At 36.2% G+C, this 25,352-nt stretch overlaps 1 protein-coding gene across 3 annotated transcripts in view; it reads right to left on the minus strand.

The window, feature by feature from the left end:
- The window catches only part of IL7 (interleukin 7), an 80,852-nt gene extending 59,077 nt beyond the window's left edge, over positions 1-21,775 (minus strand). For 2 of the 3 annotated variants that reach the window (XM_012450930.3, XM_012450929.2), the window contains exons 1-2: positions 21,194-21,775; positions 14,451-14,587 (exon numbers count right to left, since the gene is read on the minus strand). In XM_012450930.3, coding sequence (XP_012306353.1) covers positions 14,451-14,587; positions 21,194-21,203 — 147 coding nt within the window. In that variant the 5' untranslated portion in view covers positions 21,204-21,775. Of the gene's footprint in view, positions 1-14,450; positions 14,588-21,193 lie in introns of those variants that run through there. The other variant, XM_064384289.1, reaches the window with a different exon arrangement.
- Between the last annotated feature and the right edge of the window lie 3,577 nt (positions 21,776-25,352).

A 25,352-nucleotide genomic window follows, 5' to 3' on the forward strand; every position in this document is an offset into this window, starting at 1 on the left:
ATATTTAGGGGTCATTTCCCCAATTCACTTGCTTTTCCCCAGTAGACATTTCCACTGCCTCTCTTCAAAGTGGAGTGTTCGTGAAAGTTTTTTCAAGATGTTGTCCACTTTTGTCACCATTTATTTGAGTTTTTAGGGCTTCCATTACAATTGTCCATCAATAGGGTGGCTTAAAACAATAGCAATTTACTCTCTCACAGTTCTGGAAGCCAAGAGTCTGAAATCAAAGTGTTGGCAAGTTGGTTCCTTCTGGAGGCTCTGTGGTGAAACCATTTCATGACTTTCTCCTAGCTTTTGGTGGCTGCTGGCAATCCTTGGTGTTCCTTGGCCAAGCCAAGTTGATGCATACAATTAACCATCAAATTCATATGACCTTATTATCTTTTTAATACCTATGGAATCAGTAGTTATGGCTTTCTTTTTACTTCTTATATTGGTAATTTTGTCTTCTTTCTTTTTTTCATGGTCAGCCTGGCTGGAGCCTTATTAATTTTATTGATCTTTTCAAAGAATCAGTTTTGGGTTCACTGATTTTCCTCCGTTAATTTTTCATTCTCAATTTCACCTCCAATTTCATTATTCATTTTCTTCTAGTTAATTTAGTTTTAATTTTCTCTCTCATTTCTGTTTTCCTAAGGTGGAAGCTTAGACTATTGATTGTACATCGTTTTTTTCTTTTCTTTCTATACATTTAAAACCCTAAGCATTGCTCTCACTGTATCACACAAATATATATTTTCTTTTCATTTAATTCAAAATATTTTAAAATGTCTTTTGAGACTTTTTGTTTGAGCCATATGTTATAAAAAATGTGTTTTTAATCTCCAAATATTTGGGAATTTTCCATCTATTTTTCTTATTTTATTGATTTCTACTTTAATTACATTTTGGTTGACAGCATACTATGCATGACCTATACTTTATAAAAATTTGTTATGGTGTATTTTATGGTTCAGTACATATTCAATCTTGGGAAATATTCCATATGAGCTTGAGAAAAATGTGTATTATGCTGTTGTTTGATGAAGTATTTTATAAATGTCAATTAGATCCAATTGATTCATGGTGCTTTGAAGTTCATCTGCAACCTTACTGATTTCCTCTTTGCTGAATCTGTCAATTACTGACAGAAGGCTGTGAAGTTTCCAACTATAATAATAGATATGTGTATTTCTTGCAGTTTATCAGTTTTTGCTTCAGAGTTTGATGCTGTTGTTAGGTACATACAGAGCAAGGATTCTTTTTTTTTTTTTTTTTTTTTTAACTGCCACAGAGTTGCATTTATTTTGTAGAGAGACTATTTACAAAGGTTTCTTCTCTGTTTCTCAGATGATTAATTCTTTGCTCAAAATTGTCAGTTCACTTTGAGCAGTAATAACACACTGAGAAAATCACTAAACTAGGTAAGAAATCTAGGTTCTTTCATATATATATATATATATATATATATATATATATATATAAAATTGCACTTTAGGTTCTGGGGTACATGTGTAGAAAATGCAGGATTGTTGCATAGGTGCCTACGTGGCAATGTGGTTTGCTGCCTCCATCCCCCCATCACCTATATCTGGCATTTCGCCCCTTGTTATCCCTCCCCAACCTCCTGGCCCTCTGCTGTCCCTCCCCTATTCCCCTGAAGTGTGTGAGGCTCCACTCCCTGTGTCTATGTGTTCTCATTGTTCAACACCCGCCTATAAGTGAAAACATGTGGTGTTTGATTTTCTGTTCTTGTGTCAGTTTGCTGAGAATGATAGTTTCCAGATTCATCCGTGTCCCTACAAAGGACATGAACTCATCGTTTTTTATGGCTGCATAGTATTCCATAGTGTATATGTGCCACATTTTCTTTGTCCAGTTTATCATCAATGGGCATTTGGGCTGGTTCTAGGTCTTTGCTATTGTAAACAGTGCTGCAATGAATATACATGTGCATGTGTCTTTATAATAGAATGATTTATAACCCTTTGGATATATACTCAATAATGGGATGCTGGGTCAAATGGAATTTCTATTTCTAGGTCTTTGAGGAATCACCACACTGTCTTCCACAATGGTTGAACTAATTTACACTCCCACCAACAGTATAAAAGTGTTTCTATTTCTCCGCATCCTCTCCAGCATCTGTTGTCTCCAGATTTTTTAATGATCACTATTCTAACTGGCATGAGATGGTATCTCAACGTGGTTTTGATTTGCATTTCTCTGATGACCAGTGATAGTGAGCATTTTTTCATATGTTTGTTGGCCTCATAAATGTCTTCTTTTGAAAAATGTTTGTTCATGTCCTTTGCCCACTTTTGAATGGGGTTGTTTGTTTTTATCTTGTATATCTGTTTTAGTTCTTTGTAGATTCTAAATATTAGCCCTTTGTCAGATGAGTAGATTGCAAAAATTTTTTCCCATTCTGTTGGTTGCTGGTTCACTCTAATGATTGTTTCTTTTGCTGTACAGAAGCTCTGGAGTTTAATTAGATCACATTTGTGTATTTTGGCTTTTGTTGCCAGTGCGTTTGGTGTTTTACTCATGAAGTCCTTGCCTATGCCTATATCCTGAATGGCTTTGCCTAGATTTTCTTCCAGGGTGTTTATGGTGTTAGGTCTTATGTTTAAGTCTTTAATCCATCTGGGTTTAATTTTAGTGTAAGGTGTCAGGAAGGGGTCCAGTTTCTGCTTTCTGCACATGTCTAGCCAGTTTTACCAACACCATTTATTAAACAGGGAATCCTTTCCCCATTGCTTGTTTTTGTCAGGTTTGTCAAAGGTCAACGTTGCCTCCGAGGCCTCTGTTCTGTTCCATTGGTCTATATCTCTGTTTTGGTACAGTACCATGCTGTTTTGATTACTGTAGCTTTGTAGTACAGTTTGAAGTCAGGTAGCATGATGCCTCCAGCTTTGTTCTTTTTGCTTAGAATTGTCTTGGGTATGCGGGCTCTCTTTTGGTTCCACGTGAAGTTTAAGGTGGTTTTTTCCAGTTCTGTGAAGAGGGTCATAGGTAGCTTGATGGGTATAGAGTTGAATCTATAAATTACTTTGGGCAGTATGGCTATTTTCACAATACTGATTCTTCTGAACCATGAGCATGGAATGTTTTTCCATCCGTTTGTGTCCTCTCTTATTTCCTTGAGTAGTGGTTTGCAGTTCTCCTTGAAGAGGTCCTTTACATCATTTGTTAGTTGTATTCCTAGGTATTTTATTCTCTTTGTAGCAATTGTGAATGGGATTTCACTCTTGATTTGGCTCTCTTTAAGTCTGTTATTGGTGGGTAGGAATGCTTGTGATTGAGGAAGGATTCTTATGTCTTCTTGAAGAACTGACCCTTTATTATTATGTAATGCTCCCTCTCTATATCCATGATAGTCCACCTTGCTCTGAAGTTGGCTGTGACTGAAATGAATATAGCTACTCCCATTTTGATTAGTGTTAACATCGTGTATCATTCCCCATCCTTTTACTTTTAATCTATGTGTATCTTTACATTTCAAGTAGTTTTCTTGTAGACAACATATAGTAGGGTTTTTAAAATCTACTCAGGCAGTCTCTATCTTTTAATTTTTATAACTAAAAAAGTTATTCCTAAAACAAAAAGCCTTGCCTTTTAAAAGGCAATGTCTCTTGTTAAATTGCAACTGATTAGTCATGCTACTGAGTCATATAAACAAGAAGTTTATATTTTACTCTACCATAACTTGATATTAATAAACTAATTTTTATTGTAATCAATTTACATTTTCTTTTCTGTTTTAATTATAAGTATTTAAACATTGTCCATTTATTTACACATATTTTTGAAGCAATATTTGACTAGAATTTGATCCTTCTTTGGCTACTTCTGTTAGCAAACCATTCATTCAAATGCAAGACCAAATCCTGATAGGTACTCTGGGAGAAAGACTTTATTAAAAATTTTTTCAAAGAAGGAAAATGGTACCAGATTTGAATTGAGACAGATAACTCAAGCACCATTAAAGAGGCCAAATGTGCAGGGGAGGCAGTGGAAGACCCCACTGAAGGCTGCAGAAGTGGTCCCAGTGAGATCTGACAACTACTTGAACTAAGATTGGTAGTAGAACTCTACAGAGTAAATAAGGAATACAGGTGTTAATATGATATACTAAAATACAGAATTTGGTGATGGATGAGATGAAGACTATCAAAGATGATTTCAGGCTTTCAGAATTGAAAGACTTGGAAAATACTAAAATTACCTAAGATAGAGAATTTAGAAGCAGAAACAGGCTAACCGTGATGGTAATTAGTTCACTATTATGCATGAGGTGCCATAGTACATCTGGGTAGAGATCTCTACTTGATATTTGATTTAAACGGTCCTAAAGCTCATGGGAGAAATGTAAACCTCAGGTTATAGGAGAGCTGTCAATGCAAAGACAGAAGTTGAATCTGTGAAAGTCGCTAGTATACAGTCAGAATTAAAAATTTTGAAAGTTGTAAAAGTATATTATAACCTATTAGTCATTAGATTTGTAAGTTTATAACTTAAAACAAAGGGACAGCCCTATATATGCCTACAATTAGACTGAGTTATTCCTAAAAAATGTTTGGCCATTTCTAACAGCCTTTATATTTTGAAACAGCCTCTGCTCTGGTGACTAAGAGTTACATAGTTCAATCATGTGTGTTATATTCAGGTAAAAATAACTTTTTATGGATAAAAAATATTGTATAACATCCCAAACTAGTTCACATTGATATTAAAAAGTACCTGGCATTTGATTCATAAATTTCTGAGGAAACATATGTTTCAAAAAGGCTTCCTAGATTATTTGAAATTAGTTCTGGGTCCTCATTAATTTATGGTGTTGACTAACAATCCATAAGTTATTTATTGAATATTTGAAAAACTAAGATGCTGGGCTAATTGTGAGATACAAAGATGACTCAAACATAAAATCTGTCTTTAATATACATATAGACTAATTTGGAGAAATAAGAAACATACTTAAGTATACAAGGAGTGGAGAGTTAGAAATCATAGATAATTTAAAAATAAAATAAGAAAAAAATTCCATTTGCAATAGCATTAAAGAGACAAAAGATACTTAGGAATAAATTTAACAAAAGAAGGGTAAAACCTATATTCTGAAAACTATAAAATATTGTTAAAAGAAATTTTAAAAGATACGAATAATGGAAAAAAAATCCCATGTTCATGGATGACAAGCATTTTTAAACATTATTAAGAAGACGATATTCCCAAATTAATTTATGCATGAAACAAAATCACTATCAGAATCCCAGCTGACTTATTTGTAGAAATTTGACAAGCTGATTCTAAAACTTATTTGCAATTGCAGGGGACCCGAAATAACCAAAACAATCTCAAAAAGAAAAGACATAATAGAAGGATTCATACTTCCTGATTTTAAAGCTTATCCAAAGAAAGAGTTTGGTACTGACCCAGGATAGATATATAGATCAACAAAATGGAATTGGAGAGTCCAGAAATAAACCCATACATCTCTAGTCAAGTGATGTTTGATGAGGATGCCAAGATTATTCAAGGGGGAAAAACCAGTCCTTTCTTCTCCAAGTATTGCTTATTTGTGGCTTTATAGGAAAACTATTTCTGTATAAATTTCACATCAGCTCCTGATCCCTCCCACCTTGGTGCCCACATTGTACCCTCTGAAATTTTATTATATAGATGTCACTACATAAAAATAAAGTTATATATCAAAATTAAGAAAATTATGAATGAAAAGATGTTTTAAACAGATAGGACAATTATAGTTACACTTAAGCCAGGCACAGTGACTCATGTCTGTAATCCCAGCACTTTGGGAGGCTAAGGCAGGCAGATTGCTTCAAGTCAGGAGTTCAAGAACAGCCTGACCAACATGGCAAAACCCCATCTCTACTAAAAGGTCAAAAATTATCTGGGTGTGGTGGCACATGCCTGTAATTCCAGCTACTTGGGAGGCTGAAGCACAAGAATCACCTGAACCTAGGAGGCAGACATTGCAGTAAGCTGAGATCACACCACTGCATTCCAGTCTGGGTGATGGAATGAGACTGTCCCTAAATAAATAAATAAATAAATAAAGTTATACTTAATATATTATACTGTGCTCTTACCAAATGATAAGAATATCATCAAAATCTAATGGGAGAATGAAAACTGATCTTGAGAGCTATAACAAAGAGAACATACTCAAGTTCCCTGCCACTTCTCTCTGGTCTGTCATTGCTTCTGTCCATGACACTCACTGGACCATACTTACTAGTATATGGAGTCACATGGTTTAGTAATTGCACAGAGACGTGACATCACAAGAGAGCTTCAGATTGCATTTAAATTATAAACATATTTAACATACTAATCCCAAGAAAAGGTAGGTAATCCATAAGATAAATAACAGTAATTTCATCAGTATAAAATATTTTAAGAAAATAAAAACATAATTGAAGGACAAAACTGATTTCAAAACTAAATACCAAGCAATAGTAATTGAGACTGTGGTCCTGCCATAGGGATTATATATCAATGGGTTATCACTGAGAAGTCAGAAATAAACCAGTACATTTGAGTTCAATTCATTTTCAACAAGGATGCCAAGACATTCAGTGAGGGAAAAAAGAATTTTCAATATTATGCAGCAACATCTGGATAGCCACATGAAAAAGAATGAAGTTGGACCCCTACCTCACACCATATACATAAATTAACTCAATATGAATCAAAGACCAACATATGAGACTAAAACTATAATGCTCTTAGAATAAAAAATAGGTTTAAATCTTTGTTGTCTGGATTAAGCAATAGTTTCTTTGGTATGAAAACAAAAACATGAGCAACAAGAGTAAGTGAACTGGAAAAAAATTTTAAATGTCATAAAAATTAAAAATATCCTTAAAAGGACACTATCAAGAAAATAAAATGTATAAATGATGGGAGGAAAAATTATAATATCTGATAAAGGTCTAGGATCCAGAGCACATAAAGAACTCTTACAACTGTAAAAATGAAAAGACAACCCAGTTTAAAAGTGGTTGAATGATTTGGATAAACATTTCTGCAAAAGAAGATACAAAATGGCTAATAATAACAGCCAATAATGAAAAGATGCTCTTGACATCATTAGTCATTAAGGAAATACATATCAGTATCACTATGAGATACTACTTCACACCCACAGAGATAGCTAGAATAAAAAAGTTAGATGATAACAAGTTTTGTTTTCAGAGCTTCCATAAAATACTGGTAGAAATGTAAATGGTACAGCCTCTTTAGAAACAGTTTGCAGGTCCTCAAAAATTTTAACAGAGTTCCATACAGTCCAACAATTTGACTACTAGGCTCATACCAACAGAATTGCATAAAAAGTTGCATAGCCAAATAATGGAAAACGCAAATGGCCAGAAACTGATGAATGGATAAACAAAATGTGGCATATCCATGCACAATTTTATTGAGCCATAAAGACAAATAAAATACTAACTCCTGTTATATGGATTAATCTTAAAAACATTAAGCAAGGCAAACAAAGTCAATACAAAAATCTGTAGATCATACATATGAATTATAGATAAGACATATATGAAATGTCCAGAATAGGCACATTTCTAGAGACAGAAAGCAGAGTAGTGGCTGCCAGAGGCTGCTGATGGGAAATAGTTACTGCTAATGGGTAGAATATTTTTTTTGGCAATGATGAAAATATTCTAGAATTAGATAGTGATAATGATTGCACAATTTATGGCAGGCATATCTCAGAGATATTGTGGGTTTGGTTCCACTGCAATAAAGCAAATATCACAATAAAGTGAGTCACACAATGTTGTTTGGTTTCCCAGCACATAAAAGTTATGTTTGCACTATACTGTAGTCTATAATGTGTATAATAGCCTTATGTCTAAAATAAGATATATAAAACAATGTATATATCTTAATTTAAAAAGACTTCGTTGCTGAAAAATTCTAACAATCATCTGAGCCTTCAGGGTGTTGTCAACTTTTTTGCTGGTGGAGGGTCTTGCTTCAACATTAGTGGATGCTGACTGATCAGAGTGGTGGTTGCGGAAGGTTGGATGGCTGTAGTAATTTTTAAAATAAGGCAACAATAAAGTGTGCCACATAGATTAACTCTTTCTTTCACAAAGATTCCTCTGTAGCATGTGATCCTGTTTGAAAGCATTTTATCCGCAGTATAACTTCTTTCAAAATTAGAGGAAATCCTCTCAAATCTTTCCATTGCTTTAACAACTAATTTTATGTTATATTCTAAATCTTTTCTTGTCATTTCAACAATGTTCACAATATCTTTACTCAAAGAAAATTCATTTCAAAAAACCACTTTCTTTGCTCATCATGAGAAACAACTCCTCATCCATTCCAGTTTTATCCTGAGATTTCAGCATTTCAGTCACATCTTCCGGCTCCACTTCTAATTTTAATTCTCTTGCTATTTCCACCATATCTGCATTTACTTTCTCTACTGAAGTCTTGAATCCCTCAGTCATCCATGAGGGATGGAATCAACTTTTTCCAAACTCCTCTTAATGTGGATATTTTGACCTCCTCTCATGAATCACAAATGTTTTTAAGGGCATCTATTACAGAATAATTAATACTATTCACAAAGTTTCAATTCTTTGCCCAGATCCATTAGATGAACCATTTATCTTTGACAGCTATAGCTTTCCAAACGTATTTCTTAATAAGACTTGAAAGTTGAAATTATTCTTTGATTCATGGGCTGAAAAATAGATGTTATAGTAGCAGTTATGAAAACATTACTATCCATCAGCACTCTTAGGTAACTAGTTTTGCATTGTCAATGAGCAGTAGTAATACTTTGATAAAACTTAAAGTTACCAGCTGCATTTGCCCCTAACAAGAGTCAGTTTTTCCTCTTAACCTTCAAAGCCAGGGATTGACTTCTCTTCTTTAGCTAGGAAAGTTCTAGATGTCACCTATTTTCCACAGAAGGACATTTCATCTACATTGAAAAATCTGTTGTTTAGTGTAGCGACTTTTATTAATTATCTTAGCCAGACCTTCTGGATAACTTGCTGAAATGTCTACATTAGCACTTGCTGCTCCATGTTACACTTGCATGTTATGAAGATGGCTTTTTTTCCTTAAGTTTAATAAACAAACGACATCTGCTAGCTTCAAACTTTTCTTCTGCAGTTTCCTCACCTCTCTCAGCCTTCACAGAATTGAAGAGAGTTAGAAACTTGCTCTGAATTAGGTTTTGCCTTAAGAGAATGTTGTGGGTGGTTTAATCTTTTATCCAGGCCACTAAAACATTCTCCATGTCAGTAATAGGCCTGTTTTGCTTTCTGATCATTGGTCTGTTCACTGGAATGGCACTTTTAATTTTCTTCAATAACTTTTCTTTTTTAAAAAATGTTTATAGATTCAGTGGGTATATGTGCAGGTTTGTTACACGGATATTTTGAGTAGTGGTGGAGTTTGGGATTCTAGTGAACCCATCACTCAAAGAGTGAACATTGTATCCAATAGCTAATTTTTTAACCCTCAATCTCCTTCCACTCTCCCCGCTTTTAGAATACCTATGTATGACCATATGTACCTTTCCTTTGCATCCACCACTTAGCTAACTGTTTTGTGCAAGAGGCCTAGCTTTCAGCCTATCTCAGCTTAGAACACACATTCCTCATAAGCTGTATCATTTCTAACTTTGAGCTTAAAGTGATAAATGTGTGACTCTTCCTTTCACTTGAACACTTTAGGGGCAACTGTAGGATTATTAATTGACCCATTTTTAATATTATTGTCTCTCAAAGAATAGGGAGGTTCAAGGGAAGGGAGAGAGACGGGGAATGGCCAGTTGGTGGAGCAGTCAGAACACACAAGTATTTACTGATTAAGTTTGCTGTCTTATATGGGTATGAGTGATGATCCCCCAAAACATTTACAATAGTGAAATCAAAGGTCACTAATCAAAGAGCACATAACTGATATAATAATTTAAAAGTTTGAAATATTACAAGAATTACCAAAATGTGGCACAGGGACAGGAAGTGAGCACATTCTGTTGGAAAAATGTTGCCAACAGACTTACTTGATATACGGTAGCCAAATCTTCACTTTGTAAAAAACAAACAAACAAACACCCACAATATCTGCAAAGTGCAATAAAGTGAGACACAGTAAAATGAGGTGTGCCTGAAGACACTGAATTGTATATGTTAAAAGAATAATTTTGATCTCAATGAGAAATAATTAAAGAAATATAAATGATGAATAAACTTAAAAACATCCAATGTTTCTAGCAGTTGAAGAAATGCAAATCAAAACCGAAGATAATTGCACTGGAAGATAATTTTAAAAATAAAAATAAAAGCTGACAAGAATATTGATCTCGTATACTGCTGTGAGAACTGTAAACTGAGTTATCCTTTCTCAAAAGTAATTTGGTGATTGTATCAAGATGCTTAAATGATGATTCGGTTTAATTTTGTCATCCCAATTCTAGGAATCTGCATTCCATATTTGGCAGAACATACGGAGTGAGGAATTTTACCGTTTATTATGAACCTCCTTTTCCCTCTGAGGTGGGTAGAAATAATGAGTCTCATCCTTACCCTGGGTCCGATTTGGACTCTACTATTACAGTCAGCATTATTTCTGTTTTCTTACTTCTACGACTCTACTCCATGGCCACTGGACAGAAATGTCTTCTATGACTCTACTCCATGGCCACTGGACAGAAATGTCTTCTACGACTCTACTCCATGGCCACTGGACAGAAATGTCTTCTGCGACTCTACTCCATGGCCACTGGACAGACATGTGAGAGGTTCTATCTATGTTTTGTTTTTATCTCATTCTTTATAAATTGTCATTGTATGTGTAGTATTACTAATGTATATGGAAGTACTACAACATGTAAATATCTACAAATCAATGCTAAATGTATATTGGAAGTACAGGCTCATCAAATTGTACTGAAGGGGTATACTATCTAAAAATATTGGAGATCAGCTCAATTTCCCACAACATGTTGTCTCTACACAGGCTAAAATGGCTACTTTACTACTTCTAGAACACCATTTACATCTTTTCATTTCTGAGCTTGGTTTACAACCAGTCTGTTTGTTAGACGATAAGCTAACATGTAACAGTCAGGTAGTCACTCTTCCCACTCTTAAAATTGTAACTTGTATATTTACCACCAACCCTTAACCCCCACCAAAATGCAAGCTTCTTAAAAGAAGGGTCTGTACTTGGTCCATCATTGTACCCATACCCAAATCCAACATCACCCACACAAATGGGTTTTCCATAGTAATTTGTACATATCAGGTCCTAAACAAATGTTAGCTGAATGAATAAACTATCACAGAGATTGTCATTGGGAGGTAGGAGAGTGCAGTAGAGAGCATAGACAAAGATACTGGCTTGGTCACTTACAAACTGGATAACCCTGGGCCTCAGATTCTTCTGTTGTGAAACGGAGGTAGTAAGAGTGCCTTTCTCAAGGAGTGTTCTAAGGATTAAATTAGTTAACAAATGGAAAGCACTGAGAACATTATAAACACTTCATAGCTATTAGTATTATGGTCTCTCCAAGACATAAATACTGTAATGTTTGCAAAGCATCTAATACACGCTGAGTGAATGAGTAACTAAATCTGTTCTACTAGTCATGTTGATATTAATAATTCATTGAGACTTTCTTTCTCCTTCCCTCAAATTTATCACCTTCTATGTACAGAAAATATTCTTAAAGTTACTGTGGAACTACTCAGTTGGGCTGATTAGCTGTGTTCTCTTCTATGCCTTGTGAATTAACCTCCTTAAGAAGAATAGCTATGTTTTGTTTGTTCAAAATAGTACCATTGTTGCTGCTGATATACTTGTTCTTGTTTTGTGTGTTGATAAGCTCCTCTATATTCCCCCATCAAAAAAAAATGTATCATGACTCTGTTGGGTAAAACTCTCCTTTTATTGAATTTTTAATAGCATCTTCTTTTGCAGTTTTACACACATATAGTTATTTATAAACATTGAACTAGCACTAGTTTTCTGTCCAATAAAATTAAAATTATACGAGAAATATTATCTTGACTCAAAAGATTAATCTAGTAGCATCATCTAATGCAATGTCCAAATTAGCAAGAAATATAAATGGAGCAATTAGCATTTACTGTGCACTATTTTTTTTTTCCTTGTCAATGGGCAAAATCAGGGACCTCTGGATTACAATTTACAGTGTAGTATAATATTTCTTTGAAGTTCTCACATTCCTACAAGAGGTATAACACTAAATTCCTCAAGGCATCATGGCACTTTGGTATGAGTATGTGGAAGAGACAGTAGAGTAAAAGAGGGGACAGATTAGACAATTTCTCCCATCTTAATGAACATTTGAAAGAGTTTTCCTTTGCTATTTGGAGTTTCAATCTGATTGAAAGAAGACAGATTATCTGTTAAAACAAGACATCAATCATATTGTGTTGACACAGTTCCGAAACCTTAGAAAAAATTAACTCTTGCAGATAACATGGCTGTCTATGTAGAAAATTCCTAATAATCAACAACAGACTTCTAGAACAAACAAGTGATTATAGTAAGTTGCAGGACACAGGTTAATGTACAAGAATCAATTGCTTTCCTATATGCCAGCAATAAACAACTAAAATTTGAAATCAGAAACACACCATTTACAATAGCACTAAAATATGAAATACTTAGGTATAAGTCTAACAAAATATTTACAGTATTTATATGATGCAAAGCACAAAGCTCTGATGAAAGTTTGTATTTTCAATCACATCTATCACCTCTTCTTTTGTAGAGTTTTACACACATATAATTATTTAGAAATGTTGCCAAATTAATACTCATTGGTTCTATGTCTAGATAATATAATTAAATGATGAAAAAAAATTTTAAAAAGAGATAGTTCATGATAATGGATAAAAAGACTCAATATTGTTAAGATGTACATTAAGATGTGAGTTCAGATACTGCAGCAAAGCAGATACACAAATGGCAATAAGTATCTGAAAAGATGGTTAACATCATATGTCATTATGTAATGGAAAATTAAAACAACACTGAGGTATGACTACAAACCTATTAAAGTATGGTCAAAATCTGAAACATTGATAATACCAAAGGCTGGCAAGGATGGAAGGCTTTAGGATCTCATTCATTTTTGGTAAGAATGCAAAATGGTACAGCCACTTTGGAAGAAAGTTTGGCAGTTTTGTACAAAGCTAAACACAGTCTTACCATATGATCCAGCAGTCATACTTGTAGCTATTTACTTGAATTGAAAACTTATGTCCACACAAAATCCTGCATGTACATGTTTATAGAAGCTTTATTCATAATTTCTAAATATTGGAAGCAACTGAGACAAATTTTTCAATCATTGAAGAAATAAACTAATTGTGGTATATGCATTTAAATAGACTGTTATCCAGCAATAAGAAAAAATGAACTATGACGGTGCAAAAAAAAAAAAAAAAAAATAGGGGAAGCTGTGATTCACATTTCTAAGTGAAAGAATCCAGTCTAAAGAGGCTACATACAGACTGCATGATTCCAACTGTATGACATTCTAAAGAAGGGAAAACTATAGAGAAATAAACAAATCAGTGGTTACTAGGAGTTCAGGGGAAGAAAGGGAAGGATGAGTCAGTGGTTTGGGGATTTGTATAATACCTTATGATTTGCATGATATATAATCATGGATACGTGATGTTATACATTTCTCAAAACCCAAAAATGTGTAAAACATAAAGAATGAACCCTTATGTTAACTATGTACTTCAATAATAATGTGTCAGTGCTGGCTCATCAATTGTAATAAATGTACCATACTGATGTCAGATGATAAGGGAAACAGTGCAGAGAAAGACAGAGTATATGAGAATTTTCTACTTTCTGCTCAAATTTTCTAGAAACCTAAAATGGCTCTAAGGTATAAAATCTATTAATTAGAAAAGCTTTACCCACAATGAGTAGAACATTTAACTCAGCAAATTATAGATAACACATAGATATAAAATATACACATATAAATAACTATGCATATACATACACACATTCAGATAAAATATGCATCTATTCACCATAAGTCTTAAATATTTACTCTGTTATTTTCCCTCTCTTAATGTAATGCTTCTACAGGGACTAACATGGTAAATGGGAGGTGAGTAAATGCAGGCAGTGATACTGAATTATGCTTAGGAGAAATTTAGTAGTGAAGGGAAATAGGACTGAAATGAGTAGTTGTGAGAATCTTAGAGTCTAGGAAAGAATTATTTTTAAGCTACATACTTATGTCAACTATAAAAATATATGGTTAGTAGCTCATTGAATTTTATTCTGTAGTTATTTCACTTTCTTGTCAACAAAGATGAATACTTGATTATAAAACTGCATACCAAAATAGTTCATATTTTCCCAATGCATGAAAAGGTGAGGAAAACAAAATAGACACATACCAATAATTGATCGATGCTGATCATTAGAACACTCTCATATTGTTTGCCGTCTTTACCTTCAATATCACAATCAGATGATGCTACTGGCAACAGAACAAGGATCAGGGGAGGAAGTCCAAAGATATACCTAAAAGAAACTAAATTCAACAGTAAATAAGAATGTGCTAACTGTTATATCATATTGCATTTGATTGTGGGGTTTCATGGATGGGACCACTTATTTCTAATACTTTAAAAAATACATCTCAGTTTAGAGATAATACAGGAAGAGCCCCAAAAGTTGAACTTATGTAACAACCAAAGTGGAACAGCATTTTGGAGTGTAGCGTCCTTTCACTTTTTTATTTTGCAATTACTCATTAGAAAAGTGCAAAGCAAGTGTGATGAAATCAGAGACTGCTTTTGAAAAACACTCCAAGATGTTATTCAATTTGGATTTATGTTAAACAACCCTGTAAGGAAAGGAATCTACAGGTACAGAGGTGCACTATAGCTTGAAGAGTTATTGTTCGAATTTTATGATGTACTGAAAGTAATTGTATATTTTTGTAAAACTTGATTGTAGTCTGTATGTCTATTTGCTTCTTGGAGGCAGCACTATGGGAGTTTAATCTCCCTGGGATTGTACTATAAATGTACTCTTTCTTTTTAATAATGAACCCTGAAGGGTTTACATTCCCAAAACTCTTACAAAGGTTATGTTTGTATTTTGGAACTCCTCTCCTATTCTTTCACTATCTCTGTCTCTGAGTGGCCAGAGACTAAGATTCTTTTCAAACACAGTGCTGTCCAGCTCCTTGCCGTGTTAGAAAAACTCAGTCAATAAATTCATATCCTGGTAACCAATGATTTCTGTTTTTAATAACTCTTCCCAATTAGGAGCAATTGTCTAATCAAAAGGACTGAAAAAATAAATGTTATTATTTCAGGCAGAAAGATGGAAAGCCAGTGATTCCCACAAACATTAAAATCTGGTCATTCAGGAATCTATTTCTTAATAAACCTGATATAGTGTCTTGTTTGTATCTTTTTGTAAATTCTGAGGTATGTTGACAATATATTTTCTGTGAATTTCTCAAATGAACTTTAATTGTACTTGAATACAAGACATTTCACTTGTGTGCCTTCTCTGATTAAGAGTACAAACAATACTCCTTAAATCCCAATGAACTAATATTGTGACAACAGCCTGAAGACTGTTAAGGATATTGTAAGGTTTCCAGTAATATTGGCATCTATTATATCATGATCTGTCATATAAAAAATCAATAGCACTCCCAAATAAATCAAGTGACCCATATTGGTACAAATAGAGAAAATTGTCTGAGTAGCAGTTATGAAAACAAACATAAATCTAACTTCTCATTTGCATTTGTGACAACATCAAATCTATTCATAACTCTGACACTAAGTGCCTATATGCATGATGAGCATGAATTAACTTAGGAGACAAGTAATGATGATGATACTAGTTACCTTTAATTAGTACCTACCATGTGCCAGCAATTTCATAAATAAAATCTCTCTCTTTCTCTCTCTCTCTCTGTATATGTGTGTGTGTGTGTGTAATTTATAAATATCAAAAAAGTCCTACAAGTTAGTCTTTCTGTAACACATACATAGTAGATTCCAGGTCTGGATGCTAACCTGCATTTGTTGCTTTACCAGGATTTGGTTAGAAATGGCTGTAATCTATTGATAACATGTAATTACGTTTGTCCTCTGAATGAAGTTTTGTCTCTCTCTTCTACTACTGTTCCTTCATCCTAAAGATCCTCATTGATCAATTGCTAATAAAAAAACTGGTAATTAAACAAGTGTACACTCATAGATTTAAGGGGTACCAGAGTATATTACTAATAATACATATTTAATATACTGTACAGTGGTGAAGTCTGGGCTTTTAGTGTACCTACCACTTGAATAGTTAACATTGAACCAATGGGTAATTTTTCAATCCTTTTGCCCCTCCTACTCTCCCACCTTTCAGAGTTTCCAATGCGTATTATTCCACTCTGTATATCCATCTGTACCACTGTTTAGCTCCCAGTTATTAGTAAGAACATGCAGTATTTGACTTTCTGAGTCAATTCACTTAGATAATGGCCTCCAGTTTCATCCATTTTGCTGCAAAAGACATGATTTAACTCTTTGTTATGGCTGAGTAGTATTCCATGGTATACATATACCACATTTTCTTTTTTTTTCCCCCTCTCTTTTTGAGACAGGGTCTCACTCTGCTGCCCAGGCTGGAGTACAGTGGCATGATAATAGCTCACTGAAGCCTCAAACTCTTGGGCTCAAGTGACCCTCCTACCTCAGCATCCTGAGTAGCTAGGAATACAGTTGTGCACCACCATGCCCAGCTATTTTTTTTAAATTTGTTTTTAGAGGAAGGGTCTCACTGTTTTGCGCGGGCTGGTCTTGAACTCCTGGGCTCAAGCAATCCTCCCACCTCAGCCTCCAAGTGTCAGAGTTACAAGCATAAGCCACCACACCCAGCCATACCACATTTTCTTTATTCAGTCCTCTGTTGATGAACATTTGGATGATCAACTGCTAGTTATTTACCAGATTCTGACCTTGTAATCAGATTTGTATGGATTGTATGGAATCATACTTTTTATTTTTTCTGTCATCTTACAGGTGTCCAAAAGGTATACTTTGGGAAGAATAGATGACAGGAAAAAATTACATAACATATAACTTGAAATGAGCTTAAAGGAGAATATAATAAAATAATTAAATGCGAGAGTGAAAGAGATACTTTTACCATTATCATAAATGTTATTTCAAAGGTCCACCTTTTGTTTTAATACATGCAGTTATTTTACTTTCTATGAGCACTAGCTGTCTTTTTCACTCCAATTTTCAGTAGTTAAGTGCTTGCTCCCCAAATTCACATCAATCTATTTATTCACTGGATGGCATTTTCTCCATTTTTTTTCCCAGTGAAAGTTTGGTGTAAAATTCAGTCTTTTTGTGTATTACATGTGCTTTCTCAATTTTAAAACATAATTTGCCTTGCCTGTGGAGGGTGTTTTATGTTGCCATTGCTGTCGTTGGATAATTAGCCCCAGACAGTCTATGACAATGCAAAGCACAGAGGTTTTGGAATATAGACACTTGAGACTTTTGTCTTGTTATGACAATGGTTTGTGTGACTGTGTAAGTGACAGAGCATCTCTTATGCTTCACTTACCTATTTCCAAAATGAAAACTTTAGAGTAAATGATCTTTTTCATCTTGCAGATACCTTATTCTAAGAATCTACCTGGCTATCCAAATGCAGAAACCCTTTAGATATGAAATTGCCTCAGGGACAATGCTGCAAACATACCCAGGGCCTTGGACCCAAATCTCATAGATTCCCAGCTCTCTCATTAATGATGTGTAGCTTGGTAGTTTGGTCCGTAATTGAAGACCTTTCTCCTATATCACATAGGGAGTAACATATTAAGATTGGCCAGTTTGAGAGTGCTTTTGACATTGTTGTCACACCCACTCCCCAACATCCTTAACTTTTCATTAGGTTACAGAAAAGATAAACAATGAGGAGTAATGCAAGGCAAGCATGGGCTCGTGGGATTGCCCTTATATCTCCTGAAGGGATTGAAACTGGAAATTTGTTTTCAGTAGAGAATTTGGTTAAACCAGAATGAGGTCTATCTAAAAATTCTTGTTGATTTTTAATGTAAGCCAAATAATACATTCAATACTCAGCTACTTAAGTTATAGGAGTCAAAGTGAAGATAAGTAGTTTTCATCCATCAACTCCATCTTTATCAGTCTTTAAAACCAGTGTTTACTGAATGTCCATTGCATAGACCCATTTTCACTAATAATTTAATTCCATAACCACATCATGAGGAAGTAGTTAAGTACTACAAGTTATTCACAATTATAGATGCAGACTCTGGGGCACGAAGACAGTTATATAGGAAAATTTCTTTCTTTTTTTTTTTTTCTGTGCTTTTATTCTTTTTTGAGATGGAGTCTCACTCTGACACCCAGGCTGGAATGCAGTGGTGTGATCTCAGCTCACTGCAACCTCAGCCTCTAAGGTTCAAGCAATTCTCTTGCCTCAGCCTCCCTGAGTAGCTGGGATTATAGGCACCTACCACAATGCCCAGCTATTTTTTTTTTTTTTTTGAAGGAGTCTAGCTCTGTTGCCTGGCTGGAGTGCAGTAGCACGATCTCAGCTCACTGCAACCTCCGCCTCCCTGGTTCAAGTGATTCTGCTGCCTCAGCCTCCCAAGTGGCTGGGATTACAGGCATGTGACACCACGCTGGGCTAATTTTTTTTGTATTTTTAGTAGAGATGGGGTTTCACCATCTTGACCAGGCTGTTCTTGAACTCTGGACCTCATGATCCACCTGCCTTGGCCTCCCAAAGTGCTGGGATTACAGGTGCCCACCACCACGCCCAGCTAATTATTTTATATTTTTAGTAGAGACAGTGTTTCACCATGTTGGCCAGGCTAGTCTCAAACACCTGACCTAAGGTGATCCACCTGCCTCGGCCTCCCCAAGTGCTGAGATTATAGGCTTGAGCCACCATGCTTGGCCAGAAAATTCCTAAATATAATATAGACATGGGATTCAAATCCAAGTTTATCAGGTTGAAGAGTCTAGAACCTCAGCTTTTAGGCACTAAACAACACTGCTTCCATAAAAAATAACCATATATATGTAGTCAAGGGGAATGCAGAAAAATCCATCTTCCTCTGCACAAACCTCACTAAGGTATTTCCTGGCCAAACTGTGAAACCGCATCATGTGCTCCTATTTCAGAAAAAGACACTAAATATTTCTTCTTATTACAGTAGGTTATGTGTCAGGGTTAAAACCAAAAAAAAAAAAAAAAAGTCGCAAACATGAGTGTGAACATGACACGTAAATTTGTTCTATGAAATGACCTTTTCCATTTAAAAAAAAATATTCAAACACTGATTTGGTGCAGCTTGTAATTCTCCTTTATACCTGCTCAGGGTTTCTAATATTAGTTCTCTATTATTATTTTTTGAGATAGGGCATCACTCTGTTGCCTAGGCTGGAGTATAGTGGTAAGATCATGGCTCATGGCAGCCTTGACCTCCAGGTTCAAGCAATCCGCCTGTCTCAGCCTCCCGAGTATAGTCTATTTTTATTGCTATTCAACTTTTTGGTCCTAAAATATGATGAAATTGCCCAAACCAGATAAGACGGTTGGAGTTCCACATAGTAGGTCCTCAACTACTTCAACTCTCAAAAGAAATGGCAAAGAAAAAAGAATAAAGAGTAACCTTATGTGCACTCTTCATGGAACAAGCTTCTAGTGAAATCTCTTGAAACTTCAGGAAGCCATGCATTATAATCATTATTATTGGAATTCTAATATTTTGTCTGCTAATGAAAACTTACAGCCCATGATTCATATAGCTGTACTTCAGAAAGTAAAGGCTCTTTCTGAAAAATGCACACACTAGCTTCCTTTTCTCAGTTTACCTTTCTACCTTAAATCAGAGATGTTGCAAGGATTAGAACCAAGGTTGGTCCAGAAAGAAGAAACTGCAGGACTATGAACATTGCAAGGAAAATAGCGTTGAGCTCAATTATTAGTTTTATATTAAGCTCCGAGAGGACACTTCTTACAATTATTCCATAATTATGTTGGATATAGTTCCCATTCTCCCTATCTTTGTTTTGTTACTGAGTACTTTGTTTTGGTATTCCTTGGTTATGTCAATTATTGATTCTTTACCCACGAGAGTGGAAAGGAGTCTTGATCTAACGGAGTAGCCATCAAAAGAAAGAGGTCAGTTTCCTATTCCAGCACCCTCCCCCCAGCTGTCCTCTTGCTTGAGGAAGTACTTACTGTAAAGCATTCCAATTTTTCTAAGCAGATCTTTTCCCTTTTTAAATTCTTTTCCTCTTTTTTTATTCCAGTAAGTTGTTTTTTTTTTTTTTTTTTTTTTTTTTTTGGCTTTTTACATTAGCCATATATGACTGCCATCTGAATCCAACCCTCCTGAATTCCGCCCCTTTCCATTCTAAATCCGTAATCTGCACAAATAAGACATATTAGGTCTTATCACTGGTCTAGAAGTTAGAGTCATGCCTGTTTAATCCCGCCTCCATCAAGAAGCGCCTGTAGGAAAAAAATATTAGAAGCTGACCTTTCTCAGCGCCAGCCTCAGGACTGGTTTCCCAGCAATAGGCGCAAGGTACAACCCTTGTTGGAAACTCCCAGCCTTAGGGGGAAAAACGGGGTTTTCCGGAGACCTGTTCCCCTAGGGTTTAAAAGCGCGTCCCGTGGGAGCTTCGCTTTCACTTCTGTAGGGAGTTCTGAGCTGCAAAAGCGCAGCTACTCGCCGAACCCTGGCCGCCTGCGTGAGTAACTTGGGGCGGCCAGAAGCACGCGAAGGGCGGACAGATGAACAGAGCCATTGGCTGCCTCTGAGACCGGCTATGGGCTGCCACCACTGAGCGGCGCGGAGGCTGGAGCGTTCCGTCTCGGGACAGAAAGCAGGCGTTGGGAATGCTGCTAGGGGCAGCAGCAGCTTCAGGTTCAAGAGGCTATGGGCCAGGATACTCAGGCGCGGCTGGCAGCTGCCCATGGGAGAGCCAGTGCTTTCCGCAGGTCCAAAGTGCAAGGCTGGGCTATTCCCGGACGTGCCTTGGTACAGGGGCCCCCAGCGCGTCCCAGACTGCCCCGGCGCGCCGGGCGCGCGAACTTGTGCGCAAGGGAGAAGAGCGCTTACCATGGAACATGGTCTGCGGGAGGCAGGAGTAGTCATGATGACCGCAACTGGAGCGGGAGCAAGCTTTCACCGCCCATAGTCACTCCCAGAACCCTGGTCTTCCGCGGAGTTGCCGAGCCTGTGAGTTTGTGCTGGGCAGGGTGATCTCTGCAGCTGGTTCCTCTTACCCACGCCGCGCCTGCTATTTCATCCATCCCAGTGGGGGCGTCACTCACCACGGCCTGGCTCCGCGCTTTGCCTTTTCCATAACTTCCGTAGGACCCGCCTGCAGCGTACTTTCAGTTTCTACTTTGCGCTTGGTCTGCAGGTTCAATCTTTGGGATCATCAGCAGGGAACCTTCATTATCCCCTCTCTCCTGAGCACCTGCTTCCCCCGCACCTGGAGGAGAATCAGAGGAGGGCGCGAATTTCCAGATCACCGCAGGAGAAACCAGCTGGCCTGAATCAAAATGATTCTGGGTAAAAGTCTTTCCAGATGACCTCTACAAGCTTTGGCAATGCTTGGCGACTGGGAGCTAGAACCATGAGTTGTTACTATGTGCACGAAAGCCACAAGTGTGCAGGACGCAAGCTAGGTTATTGGAAGAGGACGACACCAAAGAGGCGTTGCTGCGGATGTGGTGGACGATGCCAAGTCGTCTTGTAAAAAAAAGGAAGTGAAGAATGATTAAGAGGGTCACGCCCTCTACCACTCCAACCTCTCTAATCAGTCTCTTTCCGCTCTGTCTTCTGTACATGCACCTGCTCAGGTGAGACCTCAAGGAAAAATAATCCCATGGGTCCGCCTTATCTGGTAAGTGTTATATTTGGAAGATCAAACCTTAAATTAAATGGAGGATGTGGAAACTGGCAATAATATTTAATAACTACGACTTGCACGTGCACATTTATCTGAATTGGCTAATATATCAAACTATCCATCTTGAATATGTGCCACTGAGATGTTAATTTTTTCCTGGGTCTGAAATATGTAGCTTATTTGCTACATTACTTTGATTTCTGCTGTTCTGCAGAATCACCGCTTGGATGAAGGTGGATAATGTAAACTAGTAACAACAGTGATAATAATAACGACCATTTATCTAGCATTTGCTTTCCGCCAGTATTGTGCTAAGCATTTTGTGTATATCATCTCATGCAAAACTTTGTGTGAGATAGACCATTTACTTATCTGCACTTTATAGATGTGGGGACTGAGACTTCCTTAAGTAACTTGCCAAAGTTCACTTAGCTAACTGAGCTTAGACACAGATTTGCTGCGTTTGGGCTGTAGAAACTCCTGCTTAGAACTCCTGTGAATAAAGTAATAATGTGCACATTGATGCTGGGAGGGAGACGACAGCACGTGTGTGCCTTTGCCTCGGTGTGGGGACTTCAGGAAAGTTTCTGGAGTTTGTGACTTCTAAATTGAAACTTGAAGAGGAATGAACTTGGGGCTGGTAAGGAGTATGTCACATTCTGTTATAGTGTGAACAAGGAAGAGGAAAAGAGGAGGGAAGGAGAAAGAAAAAGAGGATGACAACAAACTGGTGAGAACAGAGTTACTCAAGCCTGAATTTTAGATCTCTGATTCCTCTTTTCGTCTTGCTTCCCACATCCAATCCATAGACAAGTCCTGTCTGCTTCACCTTCAAAATAAACCCTAAGGTAACAATAAAGGTGGTCTAAGGGATCTTCTGGCTTTCATTTTTACCCGCAACCCCTTCATTCTTCTCAGAGCAGCAGGATATCTGATTCCACTTTGTGTCCCGCCCTCTGATGATTTTCCACTGAGTACCAGGCCCCCGGGGCCCTGGTGATCTGGGCCCTGCTGCCCTCAATGATGTTTCCTGGCATCACATCACTATCCTCCAGCCACACTGGCCTTTCTCTTCCAGCCCCGCATCCACTTAGTATGGTCTCTAGTCCGTGGCTGGCATTCAGTAAGTACTGCGAGTGACAGAGTAAGAGAGAACAGGTGAGTGGGAATGCATAAGTGAATATGTGTGAAAGAGAAAGTGCATGGAAGAAGAAAACAGAAAAAAGAGAAAGAGAAGGGGGAAGCAAATGGAAACAGGAGACAGAATGGAGTGAGAAAAGCCATATATTTCCATTTTTCTGGAACCTAGAGTGGGAGTTGGGGAGGGGGACAGACACCACAGTGAAGTGACTTTTAAAAATGAGTTCTATAATGAAACATGCCTAGCTTGGGGATTCATTTATTTATTTAAAATCCCTGACAGCAGCATTGAGGTATGTAACTGTTCATAGCCTGTACCCTCCCCCCAACTTTTTTTTTTTTTTTTTGAACTTTCCAGGAACAAAATAAAAGAGTACCTATCAATAACTTGCTCAAAAGGAAATCCTTTCTTTTTATCACAATCACCATAAATCCGGGCAGAATAAGGGTTGTGCATACCTGAACTTTGGGGAAGAATGAGGGGAAATTATTCAGAGCTGCAGGAGAGGCAACGTAAATGTTACACTGGATTCTGCCCCCAATTATAAAGAATCTCTCTGAGGAGAATATTCATAAAGCTTTGGGACTTGTTATGGTTATATGAAATGGGCACATTCTAACAACATCAAGTAATGACTTTTCTGTCTATGAGATATCATTTAGAAAAAAAATCCAAAATGAAGTCTTCAAATAGCTTTTGACATTTTGATAAAGTGAATATTATTTTTTATAAGATAGATGGACAAGGATAAAATATTTTCTAAATGTTTAAAATGTTATTGTTTTATGATTAAAGAAATGGAGTGGTTGGTTACTATTATGTTTGCTCATAGACTCAATGAACTGAGCAGAAAAGCCTTTAAGGGGGACAAAATAGTAGATATATTTTACGAATAATAGTAAATAAATGTTAAAAGGGAAGACAACATTCTCTGAATGATGAATATAACGTAATAGAAGAAGTACAAATAAAATTATATGATATCAATTTAAAGAGAAAATTATTGAACATTAACCAATGTCTTTTAATGTTGTACAATTTTCAGTCAGAATAGTCAATTATTGTTAACCAGAAAATATTTTCTTGATTATTATCTGAACTATTTTTACTCAACCTAATACGACTACTTTTTACAGTCTGTGATCTGAATTAATATCTGAACTATTTTTACTCAACCTCATATGACTACTTTTTACAGTCTGTGATCTGAATTCTATCAATCATTCTATCTAAGGGTAGTATGAAGTTCTTTTTATTTAACTTTCCAGTAATAATATTCAACATATTTCAAACACACACACAGACACACAGCCAACATTATGGATATGTGATCTGTGTAGTTGCACAAGGGCTTGTGCTTCATTTGATGCTCTGCTGTCACCATATTGAAATTCTTTATTTTTAGGTAAAGGGACTCTTATTTTCACTTTGCAATGGGTTTCACAAATTCTATAATTGGCCATGCACACTCACACATGTTAAGTTACACATTGTGGACAGCACTGCATGTCTTTGAGGTGATTTCAGTTTGGTAGGAAAAACAGATGTTAAATGTTTAATTTCAAAGATAAAAATATTATTAAAAGAGAAACACGATTTTTTTTAAAATCAAAAGTTTAAAGTAGTATAGACCCATTTTTATAGTTAAACAAAGGTCCAAAAAGGTTAATTTACCTGTCCAATGAACAAATAGCTATAAGAGGATTATCTGTAATTTAATGAAATTTAAATTTTATCAAATGACTAATGAACATCTATTTACATGATCATTTTTTTTAATTGCACTCCTAAATAAACCATAAATTTAACATAATGCAACATTCAAATTGTTAATACTTAACTTAGAATTTTACAGTTGTAGTCATAATCAGAATATGTTTATTTTTCATATTATATTCAACTGATATTGGGCTAGTTTTGTCAGGTTTTGCTAGTTTCATAAAAGGAATTGGGAATTCTTTTGTTTTCTAAAACTGCCAACTGTTTAAACATTATGTGAACTATTTGTTTCTGGAAGACTTACTAGAGTTCAACAATAAAACTTGATTCCATGGATGAAACCCAGGGGTAGGATGAGACTGTCAGTTTTAAGCATTACAAGTGTGAAAATGAAAAAAGGTTTAGTTTGAAGGCTGAATCAAAATGGACGTGTCAGACTGTCAGAACTTTGCTGGAGATGGGTATGTTAGCGTATCACTGATGGCCAGAGCCATGGAAAT

This window comes from Aotus nancymaae, unplaced genomic scaffold, assembly GCF_030222135.1.
Source record: "Aotus nancymaae isolate 86718 unplaced genomic scaffold, 86718_ANA_hifiasm-v0.15.2.pri h1tg000036l, whole genome shotgun sequence".
NCBI classification, from domain to species: domain Eukaryota; kingdom Metazoa; phylum Chordata; class Mammalia; order Primates; family Aotidae; genus Aotus; species Aotus nancymaae.